This window comes from Staurois parvus, unplaced genomic scaffold (assembly GCF_062004578.1).
Source record: "Staurois parvus isolate SC_StPar_1 unplaced genomic scaffold, SC_StPar_1.0 ptg000025l, whole genome shotgun sequence".
Classification (NCBI taxonomy): Eukaryota; Metazoa; Chordata; class Amphibia; order Anura; family Ranidae; genus Staurois; species Staurois parvus.
This window is the reverse complement of record NW_028317821.1, coordinates 19745036-19759317: the sequence shown is the minus strand read 5'-3', so window position 1 is coordinate 19759317 and position 14282 is coordinate 19745036. Positions and strand designations below refer to the sequence as shown.

The window sequence follows — 14282 nt, the reverse complement described above, 5'->3', positions numbered from 1 at the left end:
AGGATGGAGAGTAATGAAAGGGTCCAGTATATATGTCACATTTATCAGCCCTTCCATTCCTGAATGAACACACTGAGTGATTGGTACCAATCACTCAGTGTGTTCATTTATAATTGAAGCATAGTAAAATGTCTTTTTTGAGGGGGGCCTGTCAGGTAGGCTGTATGGGGCCCCGTGGTTTCTAACAGCAGCCCTGGGTGAGAGCAGTATCAGTTGCAACAGAAGCTGCTGTTGCATGGCGAAAATGCACAGGAAGCATTTCAAGTAAATTAATTCTCTGCAGTGTCCTGAACATCATGACATCCCAACTCCATATGGCTTTCTGCTTTTGAAGTTGAAGAAAAGCAATGAAAAGCAATTTCTACATAATTTCAGTCCGCTGTACAGCAGTGTTTCCTTACATCACTTGGTACAGGCTGTTTATAGTGTTCTACTTTTAGTTAAGAAGACATTTTGCTTGAAGCCACTGTGTAGAACCTGAGACAGCACCTCCTCCTCCAGCACTTGATAATGCAGGGAGAAGGAGATCTTTCATAAACAAGGGAGCAGGAGCCCCTTCTTAATGCTGGGACCAGAAGCTCTTTTGTAATGCAGGAAAAAGAGGCCCATTCATAATGCAGGAACCAGGAGGCCCTTCATAATAGAAGGACCAGGAGGCCATTCCTAATGGAGGAACCAGGAGCCCTTTCGTTATGCCAAGACTAGGAGCACCTTCTTAATGCAAGCACCAGTAGCCCTTTCATTATGCTGAGACCAGGAACACCATTATAATGCAAGCACCAGGAGCACTTTCATAATGCAGAGATCAGGAGCCCTTTCATAATGCAGGGATCAGAATCTATTTTGTAGTGCAGAAAACAGGAGCCCCTTCATAATGCAGGAATCAGGATACCCTTCATAATGGAGGGACCAGGAGGTCATTCCTAATGGAGAGACCAGGAGCCCTTTCATTATGCCGAGACCAGGAGCATCTTCATAATGCAGAGATCAGGAGCACATTCATAATGCAGAGATCAGGAGCCCTTTCATAATGCAGGGACCAGAAGCTTTTTTTGTAGTGCAGGAAACAGGAGCACCTTCATAATGCAGGTATCGGGAGCACTTTCATAATGCAGAGAGCAGGAGTCACTTCCTAATGCAGAGAACAGAAGCTCCGCAGTTGACCATGGTATTCTGTTAGCACTATTATAGCTGAAGAGGAGGATTATATAAATAACACATGGATATAGTTCTGTGAGTACTGTTATGACCTAACAGATAGGGAAAGTCCTCATATCAATTGAATGAAAATCACATTGGTTTGCATAACTCTACACACTATTATGGATTTATTATAACAAGTTTGCACCCTATAATTACAGTTTGTGTATTGTAGCCTAGAAATGTAACACTTTTTTTTAATTTCCAGAACAAGTCTACAGTACGGAATTATGTGTTTAAAAAAGTTAAATTATGACAGAAAAGAACTGGAAAGGAGAAGAGAAGTAAGCCAGCATGAAATAAAAGGTAAGCTACTTTTTAGGGAATGTCTGCAATAGTGAAATATATCTCCAATACACTGCCTGTGTACATACCCCATATCAGAAATCACTGAATAGCATCAAACTTGTTTTTTCTTTAACAGAATATAATATGCACACTAGCGCAATGTAACATTTTATATGTCTATATTGTATGTCTATAGAGAAGTTGTTTTTTTTATGTCAGCCAACATATGATGTTAAATAATTCTGCAACATAAACAACTGTAGTGTTTTTAGATAGCACAGTGCCTATGCCATGAATTTATATGTGTAGCATACCTCCACTGGTGAATGCAGTCCTATTTCCCCACTTAGAGTACACATAGTCAGGCAGTTCCTCAGTCTTCCACTGACTCCAAAGGACAGTCTAGGGGTTTCTTTTTTTTTTTTTATTGGGAACAATGAACTTGGATAGGGAGAGGGAGCATACCCCAATAAACTGTAGAATTGAACTTGAAAAACTTTCTGGCTGCATGGTACAAAAAGGAATGTCCCATAGGATCTCTATGCTGATCGTGACTAATACTCCCTCCAGATGTAAAAGCTATACACAGTCACTAACCCTTCAGCACTGGGGTTGCTTACTCACATAGCCACAGTATCATCAGTTGCCTTCTGCTAATATCCACCAGGCTCATCCTAGTGAGGGAGATGTAGACTCACACCACCATAGGACAGCTTGACTCTTTCCCACCAACTTGCTCCTGGCTCTGTCCAGTGAGCTTCTCCAGACTCAAACAACTGGACTCAAGCTTGCAAATAGGCCCAACCCCCCTGCAGCTAAGCCATGCTGGGACTTCAATGTCTTCTTAACAGCTTCTTCTAGAAATCTGCCCCAGGGGGTCTTCTCCAGCAGGACTGGACCCAGGAACACTGCACCATGCTGATCAAACCTCAGACTATTTATGGGCTCTCTCACCTACTACTAGGCACTCCTCCCCAGGGATTAACTGGAGTCCCATAAAAATTGAGGCTGCCCACTCTGTTCTCCCTCCCACTATAATCCTAGTATCCTCTAGAATACATGGAGAAGTAATCATAGAAGCAGCCTGTAAGACACTGAGCAGGTCTAAACAATCAACCCAAGCTCCTCTGATTACAGAGGAGCTAACTAAATTTACCTAACAGCGTACACTAACCTAAGAGGGTTCTACATACGTATGTTAAAATCTTTGATAGTTGCATTGATCATTTATACATGGTATGTTATCCTGGGTAGCACTACTGTACAGAAGACTAGATTGGTTTGTCACTTCTTTGGGGACCTCTTAGGCAGCTCTGTAGTAAGTTCCACCCAGCAACTGATTTCCATGACTTTATCATTACTAATTTTACTTATCAGTAAAGAAAGCAGAGATATGATATATGACTTAGGTCCTCCACCGAGTTTCAAAAAATGTCTTTGTAAAATAAAACAAAGACAACGGTGTTAATAACGTTATAAACAATACCCTGTGATAAGAATACTGCTTTGCTGTTGCAGGCTCACATTTTTGGGCCCTATCCAGTCATTTTTTAGATCCCTAAACTAATACGATTGTAGTAAACTTAATGAACTGATAGGAAAATTAAAATTTTTACATAGTGTTTAAAAACAGGAATTTTATTCCACAGTGATATATGCACTAGTGTATACAGTACATTTTCTTTAGAACACTGCAGTAAAAGAAGTTTAATTGACCCTAAAATATTTGCATTACTAAACCCTTTTACTTTTGTAACATTATGTGTGTTAATTTTCTGTCTTGTAAAATTTTTGGTGCCTAAAAAGTAGATAGTAGTCATTTTTAAGAGATGCAAACACATTACTGATCTTCTATCTTAAATGTAAATATTAAGCTGTGAACTGTTTTTTATCAGAACTCCTAAATGAGAACAGGTCTACTAGGCTGAAAACATCCAACCAATAAAAAGCATTTTCCTTCAGGTGTGGTATCAGTCAGTTTGTCTTAAAAAGGTATTGGATAGCTGGTATCCAATGTGTGTGGGCAACACAGGAGAAGACACCTTCTTACTGTATGTTCTATGATACTGAAAGGAAACCTTCCTCTGAGAGACATGGAGGCTGACATTGCTACTTATCATTCTACAACTGTTTCCTAGCTGCCCTGTTTACCCTCCTGCTTCAATAGTTTCTGTCCCTTACCAGGAATAAGCCCAAAAATAAGGATGGCAGCCTTCTTCATGTATTAAGACTTGATCCAGATCAAAACTTATTCAAGCCATTTGGTCAGTGCAGTAGCCAGATCGCTAGCATCTCCAGAATGAGATTGGCAAAGGGATCCGTAATACTCCTTGCAGGAAAGGTTTGCTTTAAACTTAAATCTATATTGGTTGAATATTATTTTACTACAAGCTCAAAACCACTAAAAGGAAAAAGAAAAACTTTCTTTTTAGAAAGATTGCCATTCTTGCCTGCGGATAAAGTTTAGGAATGATTTATTTATGAAGGTGGCTGAATAAGAGATATTTTGAAATTATGATTAATAGGCTGACACTGCAATGTGTTTTCCTGTTCTAGATGTGCTGGTTTGGAGCAATGACCGAGTAATCCGTTGGATCCAGGCAATAGGTCTAAGGGATTATGCAAACAACATTCTAGAAAGTGGGGTGCATGGCTCGCTCATTGCTCTGGATGAAAACTTTGATTACACCAGTTTGGCACTGTTATTACAAATCCCAACACAAAATACTCAGGTAAGTTGGTAGGTGGTACCTGCCTTTTCTAATGTTATTTAGGCTATAGTATATGGGCATTTTTTGTTATGCCATTATGCAATTGAAATTTGCCTAGCATTCAGTTGCCAACTTTGTAAACAAACTGAGCTGTCTCGATGGGAGTACATGTTGCTTAGTTTATTACTGATGTGACACATAACAAAAAAGATAACGTCAATAAAAAGCACAAGCCCAAACATTTTAAGAAATGTCTGTTGTACATAACTAATCAAAGAACAAAACACAAAAAACCCCACATATACACACAAAAAAAAAGCCAAGACAAACCCTTCATATATGTCTATGATATCAATGGCACCTGCATAGAACCAACTTTCAACGTGTAGTGTTTTCAATGTGTAGTGGGCCTATTTTCCCCTTTACAGCACCCACAGCCAGACACATGTTATTTTCTACACTCCTCCACAGACTCTGTAATCAAACTAGGGGTTTTGTGTTTGGTGTGTAATTGGGGAGCTATGAACTTGGATGGGGATAGGGAGCATGGAATACCTCGAATTGAAGAAACTTGAACTTGGACAGGTTGAGGACTACAAACTTTCTGGATATGATTGTCCACTTCTTTACAAAAGCAAAAAAAAGAAATGTGGATTTTATTTATTGTCATTTTATATAGCGCTGCATATTATATATAGATTGCTGAGTAAGGTGTGCTTGACTTTTCCTGTAACCCTGCAGACAGTGTCTTTTCCTTGCCTAGGGTGTTTCCCCAGTTCCACTCGACATCAGATGAACTGGCTAATGCCCAGTCATCCATACCTGCCTCCAAGGAATAAAAGCTTGCCCTGATTCTTAGGGACCCCGGGTCTATTGCCCCTCCACAGTCACTCCCCACCAGCTCACCCAATGACTCGTCATACTCTGGCTCCTTAGAAGGGAGGGGGGCAGTGCGGACAGTGGCAGCATATCCGGAGTTCCTTCCCGCTGTGTCATCACAGTGTCACTGGTCTACATCAACAGCTCCACTGGGATAGATCTTACAGATGTCCCTTGCTTGCCTTGGCTGACCTCATACCCCAACCACAGGTGAATTCCCATGCTCCCCAGCTTGTTCTTGCCTGTGACCCAGCTCCAGCTTGGCCATGTTCCTCCTGTGACCCTCCAGCCAACTGGCATGTCTCTGCCACTTCAGTAAACAGTATGCAGGTCCACAGTGTGGGTTATGGTTGGTAGGCTGCTAGGAGTTAACTTCATCAGCAGCTCCTTGCAGTGCCTACACTTGCTTTTACTGCTGCCTTGGGTCTACCACATCCTGCATACACCAGGCACAATCTCTCTGCCCCTGCGATCATGCCAAATGCATTTCCTTCTCAGTAGGTTAATTGAAACCCAGTGTCATCCATATGCTCCTCCCACTCTAGCACATGGTCCTGTGCTCCAGCAATCGCAGCACTGTAGCTGAAGACCAGCACATATGCCACCATCTTGTTCTACTCACAAACGTGTTGGGTGTAGTGTCACTTAAAGGACATGTAGCTTCGCCCGCCAGTTTTCTAAGTACAGCAGGATTTGCCCCTGCTCTGTTAACTCTTTTCTGAGCTTGTGGGGCTGAGAAATCCCTTGGAACAATATGAGCACAGTCTCTTTTCTGCCCAGATTGCCTTGTTTTGCGCATGGCTGCTACTGGCAACTTAAACTTGGTAGAAACACAGTCTTTGAGCATCTGCAATTATTATTTTCCCACTCAGAATTACTGAAATTAACTGTAGCCTTCCAGCACCCTGTTTTGTAGTTGGTTGCTGCTGGCAACGGCCGTTTGAACTTTAACAAAAAACCCAGTCTCTGAGTTTTTTCCTGGTAAGGCAGTCAGTATTGCAGTGACTCCTCTTCTGCTGTGAATGACATAAATGTGTTACAGTCCTCCAAGTCAGCATCGCAGAGATTCCTCTCCTGCTCTGAATGACTTGGATGTGTTACAATCCTTCAACTTGTTCTTGCTCTTGGTTGCAAAGGGTGATGGCTGTGTAATTTTTTTGGGGGAAATACCCCGGACAAGCCCCCAAATGTAGTGCTACCCCTGCAGAATCCTCCGGTAATTTTTCCTATTTCCCTCTTCACAGCACCCACAGTCAGGCACAAGGTATTTTACGCAGTTTTCCACAGGATCAAAAATCAGTCTAAGGGTTCTATTTTTGGTATTTTTTTTGGGAACAATGAACTTGGACGGGGATAGGAGGCATGAGATACACTGAACAGAAGAAACTTGAACTTGAAAAGGTTGAGGATTTCTAACTTTTTGACTGCGCTTGTCCAATTCTTTACAACAACAACAAAGAGAACTTGTACTCCTTCAGCTGTACCAGTGCACCCGAATGGTGTTGCACCCCTGCTTGGCTGTACTAGCACACTTCAGTATGTACTTTACTTTAGCAACAAGCCCCAAAGAATCCCTGTGGCAGTGATCCTGTCTTCTTCTCAGAACTAAAGCACTATACACTGGGGGTTTTGTACCCACAGCCACAGGATCATTGGCTGCCTCCATCTGATATCCACCAGACCCTTTACTTGTGGGGGAGGTGCAGACTTGTAATGAAAGTATGCAGCGCTCATATATTGGAAATTAACCTGATCACATATATTGAATATAACCTGATCGCATATGGTAGATATAAATTAAATAAGATTCATGATAAAAATAAAACGTTAAAATATAAACATATTAAGCTCGTGACTTCTGTGGTGCATCCAGAGTTGGGAAACCAGAGGAAAGTTCATGACTCTTGTGTTGGAAAAAACTGAGAATAGCTTGCACTAACCAGATGTCTCAGCACATGGAGCATGGAGTAATTAAGACCTACTCCTGGTACTTTGAAAGGAAGCCACTGAAGGAGATGATGTCATCTGATCTCTCGCCACTAGATGTCATGTTCCCAGGACAGCAGGACGGGGATCCCAGAGATATACATCAGCCAATGGAAGGAATGATCCAGCAAGCCAGTCAGCAACCCACAGGAGACCAAGAGGAACCGAGCACCTTCAAAAGGCTGGGGCTCCAAATTTCAAATAGCAGGAACATGGGGCAGCTAAGTGGTATGTCCAGACAGTTGGGGGGCACCATCCCTGACGCGTTTCGTGTGACACACATGTTTTCAAAGGGGGTGCATTGCAAAAAAAGATCTAATTTAAAGCCCGCGGTGCGCATGCGCTGTACGCACCGATGACGTCATTGCGGCAAAGCCGCGCATGCGCAGTACGCTCATACGGCGGCCATTTTCTTGAAGAACGGTACCAGTGGACAAATTGAGCCAGAAGTCCATGTTAATAGATTCAGCAGGGGACATTCAGCCTGTGAGATATCTGGCATATAATTTAGAAGGGGACACTGAACCTGTGTACTATTGGCATATAATTTATCATGCTTAAAGCAATAGACCGGCATTCTTACTATTTTAAAGTGCCTATATAGAATTAGATAAAATAGTAACTATAAAAATAGCATACAAAGCAGCATGTATAGGAACCCTGCCTAAAAACGTTCAGGGAGGTATTGCACCAGGTGAATATATATATACAAACACATGAATTTAAATTAAAACGTATTAGATCACTCAAAAGAACGTAGGGTATACAGTTGATGAGAAACCATCATGTATATTATATAATATATAACCACGTGTTTAAAACATAATCATAATACACAATATATCATTTGGTCCTAAAAACTAAATCACAAGGTGACAATATTAAAAGAAAGTGGAATAATACCACTAAAGCATCAAAAAATATATAAATTATGTCAGAAAATGTCAACGTCTATATATGTATAAACGCATGTGACCAAAATATATACATAAAAGATTAATTAGGATAAATGTATAAGATAAGAATACACTAGAGTGGAGAGCAAAGAATCCACTGTAGTGGATAATCTATAAAAATAGGATAAAATCCACGTAGAAAAACGCATCAGTATTCAGAATATAAAAAAGCCTAAAAAAGCTAAAAAGTAACCAACTTCATTTTAGACTTCATAAAAAGAGCATTAAAAGAGCAACCAAACCTCATATAAACGAATTGCCAAAAAACGCATGTCATAAATGTATATTGTAAAAATTGTATTATAATGCAAATCAACTAGTATCGATAAAACAATTGATGTCCAACTCTATATTAAGGCCTAAAGGGGATGATGTACGTAACAAATAGATCCATTTTGTTTCTAACATGGAGACAGCTCTTCGTTTATGGACTCCTCTCCAGTGTCTATGAACCATATCAATGCCAATAAACTTAAGGGAATGCGGGTCCCGATTGTGTTGTTGACGAAAATGCATTGATAAGGAGTGTTCTTTAAAACCCTTCTTAATATTTGTGAGATGTTCACGCAGCCTGTCTCTTAATCTCCTGGTGGTCCTGCCAATGTACTGTTTTCCGCAGGAACATTCAAGGAGATAAACTACGTGGAGGCTATTACATGTGATGGTGGAGTCTATCGTGCATTGTTTACCGGTAGAGCGAGAGCAAAAAGTGAAAATAGGTGTTTTGTGAATTCCATTATATATTTACTCAGCCTCCAGGACAACCTGGGCTTTCTTCCACAGCTTCCTTTCCAGCTTTCCTCCTGTGAGCTCTCTCCTGAACCCCAGGAATCCTGGGAACTCTATTTCTTCAGGTTCCCCAGCTAAGTTTAGCTGAGACCCTCTTTCCTTTTGCTGGGTCCTTATCTGGCTTAGGCCAGGGGGGAAGGCCCCTCAACAGGGGTCTCCTCCTGGCTGGACCCTGGAATGCTTACTTACACCAACATGCTTGCAGACTCCCATTTTTGCTTAGGCTCAGACTATTTAAGGGCTCTTACCCCATCTTCTGGGCTACGTCTCTGCAGGGATTGATGGAAGTCCCATAAATATTCAAGCTGCAATCTCTGCCCTCTCACCCACTATTTTCTAGAAGGCCCTAGATAGTTTCACGATGGAAGTAGCAAAACAGCAGCCTGTAAATCCTTGAGCAGCCCTAACCAATGAACCCCTGATCTTCTGCCTACAGAAGAGCCAACTAAATTTAACTAATGCATACTATCAAATGAGGAGGGTGCTGCAAATGTAAGATCTGGATTTTGTTGCTAGTAAGAAAATACACACCTGAACCAATAATCAGCAATGCAATCCCTATAAAACTGTAAAAAATTAAGTAATAAATTAATATAGAAATACAAAAACATATGTGTAATAAAGGAAAAATAAAGAACAATTCATATATATACATAAATCAAGCCCATTTTAACCCATATGAGGTGAAATTCCATGGACTTCTCCTATCAATTTCTCATATATTGTACACATGTAGGGTTTTTGTTGTTGATTTTGACTGTATTATGTACAATACATTTTGGAATGGGCATTTCTTGAATGGTTTTGTGCTTGAGATGACTTTTGGTTGCAGTAGCTTTTGTACAGTAGATTTGGTAATGTGAGCTTTCAGGTTGTTTGCAAGCAGTTATGGAATTCTTGCTGTGCCAGGAAGATAGGATTATAGACCAATGCCAATATGTGAGCTACACCTGCTAATTTACCACATCCAACACATGTACCTAAGTAGCTTTTTGGAGATTCGGGTGCTGCACCAACAGTGACACTACAAGTAGAAAAAAAAATAAAAGGAAGGCACCAAGGTCAATTACTGATTCATGTCACCTTAGTTCATGTTCTTTTGTCCTTGACATTCTGGCATGTTTTTAGCATTTGGCCTCTTCTCAATGCTCCTTATTAGATCTCTGAACTAAGATGGATCTGAGATGATCAATGAAACCAGCTCCTGCTTTCTGAATACTGGCAGTGTTTATCTGTTTGGCACCTAAGGCAGTCTGTGAAGTAGGTGCAGATGAGTCTGGCATGGGCTTAGAGAATTTCAACTTCAGGAACGTGGGCTGAGATGGATTCTGGATGGCCATTATGTTCTTTGTTTGTTCCTGGAGACTATGAGTCTGCTTCACAGGCCTCTGAAGCTGAAAATGTGATGAACACTGGCTGGGTCTGTGCAGACCAGAGCAATGGAGCCTACTTTATTGCATCAGAGGTCTGTATTACAACTGGGAAGTTTCATGAGAAGTGTGAGGGTGAGGCCAAAGACCATGTATATTAGCTGTGCAGTTCTCATTTAAGGTGTAAGTATATTACTGTTTGTATTTTTATAACTGAATGCTCCTTGTTTTTATTTCCAGGCTAGACAAATTCTGGAAAGAGAGTACAATAATTTGTTGGCATTAGGAACCGAGAGACGTCTTGATGAGGTAACACATTGTTACTATAGTCTGTGTTTGGCAATTCTGTGACCAGTGCAATAGGATCTATTTACTTTTCTGATCGCTAAATCAACTCCTGATGGAAATCATAAACAAGAATTGATACCAGTGAAACATGGGCCATTCTTTATAGTCCTCAATTTTCTGACCTTAGTAATGCAGGAATTCATGTTGGTAAAGCTGATCGATGGAGCTGATTATTTTTGTTTACTTTTTTATTTTTATTTCTTTAATTCAACCTGGTAAATCAAGCATACAAAAAATCCCCCAAATATTCTGAATGCATACTGCTGTACCTAACACAGATGAGAAAAACATCTTACAGAATAATGTTTCTTTTACTGCACTGTAATGTAACTCAAGTTACAGCTAAAATAATATTTGGACAAATGTTGTATAGACAGTCAAAAACTTTCAGAATTGTATACCCCAGAAAAAGGTGTGCATTGAGGAGTCAATTCTATATTTTAATGCAGAGTGATATATTTCAAACATTTATTTCTTTTAAATTTGATGATTATGGATTACAGCTTTGGAAAACCCAAAATTAAGTATCTCAGAAAAGAATTTTAATGCAGAAATATGGGCTTACGGAAAAGTATGTCCATATACAGTATAGTATGCATTCAATACTTCGTCAGGGCTCCTTTTGCATGAATTACTGCATCAATGCAGCGTGGCATGGAGGCAATCAGCCCGTGGTACTGCTGAAGTGTTATAAAAGCCCAGGTTGCTTTGATAGCAGCCTTCACCTCATCTTTATTGTTGGGTCTGGTGTCTTTCATCTTCCTCTTGACAATACCCCACAGATTCTCTGGGGTTTAGGTCAGGTGAGTTTGCTGGCCAATCAAACACAGTAATACCATGATCAATAAACCAGGTATTGGTTATTTTGGCAGTGTGGGCAGGTGCCAAGTCCTGCTTGAAAATGAAATCAGCATCTCCATAAAGCTGGTTAGCAGAGGGAAGCATGAAGTGCTCTAGAATTTCCTGTTAGAGGGCTGTGCTGACTTTGGACTTGATAAAACACAGTGGACCAACACCAGCAGATGACATAGCTCCCTAAATCATCACTGACTGTGGAAACTTCACACTGGACCTCATGCAACTTGGATTCTGATCCTCTCCACTCTGCCTCCAGACTCTGGGACCTTGATTTCCAAAGAAAATGCAAAATTTACTTTGGACCACTGAGCAACAGTCCAGTCATTTTTCTCCTTAGCCCAGGTAAGACGCTTCTGACATTGTGTCTGGTTCAGGAGTGGCTTGACACAAGAAATGCGACAGTATGTCCTGGATACGTCTGTGTGTGGTGTCTCTTGAAGCACTGACACCAGCCGTAGTCCAATCCTTGTGAATCTTCCCCAAAGTCTTGAATGGCCTTTGCTTCACAATCTTCTCAAGGCTGCAGTTATCCCTGTTGATTCTGCACCTTTTTTCTACCACTCTTTTTCCTTCCACTCAACTTTCCATGAATATGCTTGGATACAGCACACTGTGAACAGCCAGTTTCTTTAGCAATGACCTGTTGTGACTTACCCTCCTTGTGGAGGGTGTTAATGACTGTCTTCTGGACAACTGTTAAGTCATCAGTCTTCCCCATGATTGTGTAACCTACTGAACCAGACTGAGAGACCATTTAAAGGTTCAGGAAACCTTTACAGGTATTTTGAGTTAATTAGCTGATTAAAGTGTGACACCATGGGGTTTATTTACTAAAGCTGGAGAGTGCGAAGTCAGACTCCCTTCTGCATAGAAACCAATCAGCTTCCAGGTTTCATTGCCAAAGCTTCATTGAACAAGCTGAGCTTAGAAGCTGATTGGTTTCTATGCAGAAGGGAGTCTGATTTTGCACTCTTCAGCTTTAGTAAATAAACCCCCATGAGTCTACAATATTGAACTTTATCACAATATTCTGATTTTCTCAGATACTGAATTTTTGGGTTTTCAGTAGCTATAAGCAACAATCATGAAAATTAAAAGAAAGAAATGCTTGAAATATATCACTCTGTGTGTAATGAATATATATAATATATGAGTTTCACTTTTTGAAATTAATTACTGAAATAAATTAACTTTTTGTTGATATTATAATTTATTGCGATGCACCTGTATACCTATGCATTCAGAGTCTATAAAAGCAAGGACAGCAAAGTGGACTTTCCTTACTGTCTATCATCTACTATACCTAAATTGAAAAATTGCAGAAATGTTCTGTACCCACTTTGAAATAAAGGCTGCCACTTGTACACAAGTTTGGCATAAGTGTCATACTCTTAAAAAATGCTTGTGTGACATGTTCCTATGGCACAATTAATCCGGTGCAGCCAAAGAGAGCTGACCAACAAGAACTGTATAGAGAGACGCTGTCTTTGTGCACATTATGGCAAAGTGATAATGACTGTGTAATGGTGACTGCACCTCACCAACTGATTCTCACCTCACCAGTGCTCCAAACACTTTTTCTGCCACCAGGCCCAAGCACTGTTGCATGATAGGTATATAAGGTGCAGCGCTAATAAATATAAATAAAAAGTATATCTGTCCAATTGTAAATTAAAAAGTTCATGCAGTATATCAAAAGGATGATCAATTCAGCAGCAGATTTAAAATACGCTTGTGATAGGAACCGATAGTAATAGTGCGCACTCACCGGAAGCGCATAGGTAATGCGCATATAATATGTAACCGCCAGGATCTCTTTAAATAAGCGGGATATATAGGTGAGCTTCCATCTATGGATTGGTCATCAAGTCTTGGGATAGTGTGGAAATCTGCTGGGTCCAGAGGTCCCTTTAAGGATGGATGTATGCTCAGCCTGTGTACAGGGCTCCCTGCCTCTAGATGTTGAAATTCAATTGGGGGTAACCTGCAAGTTTAATAGCTTCAAATAGGAGCCAAGAAACAGGTGCCCATAGTGTAGTATTTCAAAGACTTTAATTCCAGTAAATGTAAAAAGTGACAGGGTAGTATTGCACAATAACTTCAATATTAATGCAGAGTTAAGCAGCACTGACCCTACTAAAGATGGCCGCTGGGCTTCCTCGGTCACGCTCTGTCTGTTAGGAGGAGCGGACTTGATGACCAATCCATAGATGGAAGCTCACCTATATATCCCGCCTATTTAAAGAGATCCTGGTGGCGATATATTATATGCGCATTACCTATGCACTTCCGGTGAGTGCGCACTTTTACTATCGGTTCCTGTCACAAGCCTATTTTAAATCTGCTGCTGAATTGATCATCTGTTTGATATACTACATGAACTTTTTCATTTACTATTGGACATTTATACTTTTTATTTATATTTATTAGCGCTGCACCTTATATACAGTGGGGCAAAAAAGTATTTAGTCAGCCACCAATTGTGGAAGTTCTCCCACTTAAAAAGATGAGAGAGGCCTGTAATTGGCATCATAGGTAGACCTCAACTATGAGAGACAAAATGAGAAAAAAAATCCAGACAATCACATTGGCTGATTTGGAAAGAATTTATTTGCAAATTATGGTGCAAAATAAGTATTTGGTCACCTACAAACAAGCAATATTTCTGGCTCTCACAGACCTGTACCTTCTTCTTTAAGAGGCTCCTCTGTCCTGCACTCATTACCTGTGTCAATGGCACCTGTTTGAACTTGTTATCAGTATAAAAGACACCTGTCCACAAACTCAAACAGTCACACTCCAAACTCCACTATGGTGAAGACCAAAGAGCTGTGGAAGGACACCAGAAACAAAATTGTAGACCTGCACCAGGCTGGGAAGACTGAATCTGCAATAGG

General features: G+C 40.5%; 1 protein-coding gene across 11 annotated transcripts in view; it reads left to right on the top strand.

Moving 5' to 3' along the window:
* The window catches only part of PPFIA2 (PPFI scaffold protein A2), a 455338-nt gene that overhangs the window by 426910 nt on the left and 14146 nt on the right, over nucleotides 1-14282 (top strand). For all 11 annotated transcript variants that reach the window (XM_089652248.1, XM_089652279.1, XM_089652271.1 and 8 more), the window contains 3 exons: nucleotides 1409-1506; nucleotides 4045-4220; nucleotides 10420-10488. In XM_089652248.1, the coding sequence (XP_089508374.1) occupies nucleotides 1409-1506; nucleotides 4045-4220; nucleotides 10420-10488 (343 nt within the window). The remainder of the gene's footprint in view (nucleotides 1-1408; nucleotides 1507-4044; nucleotides 4221-10419; nucleotides 10489-14282) is intronic.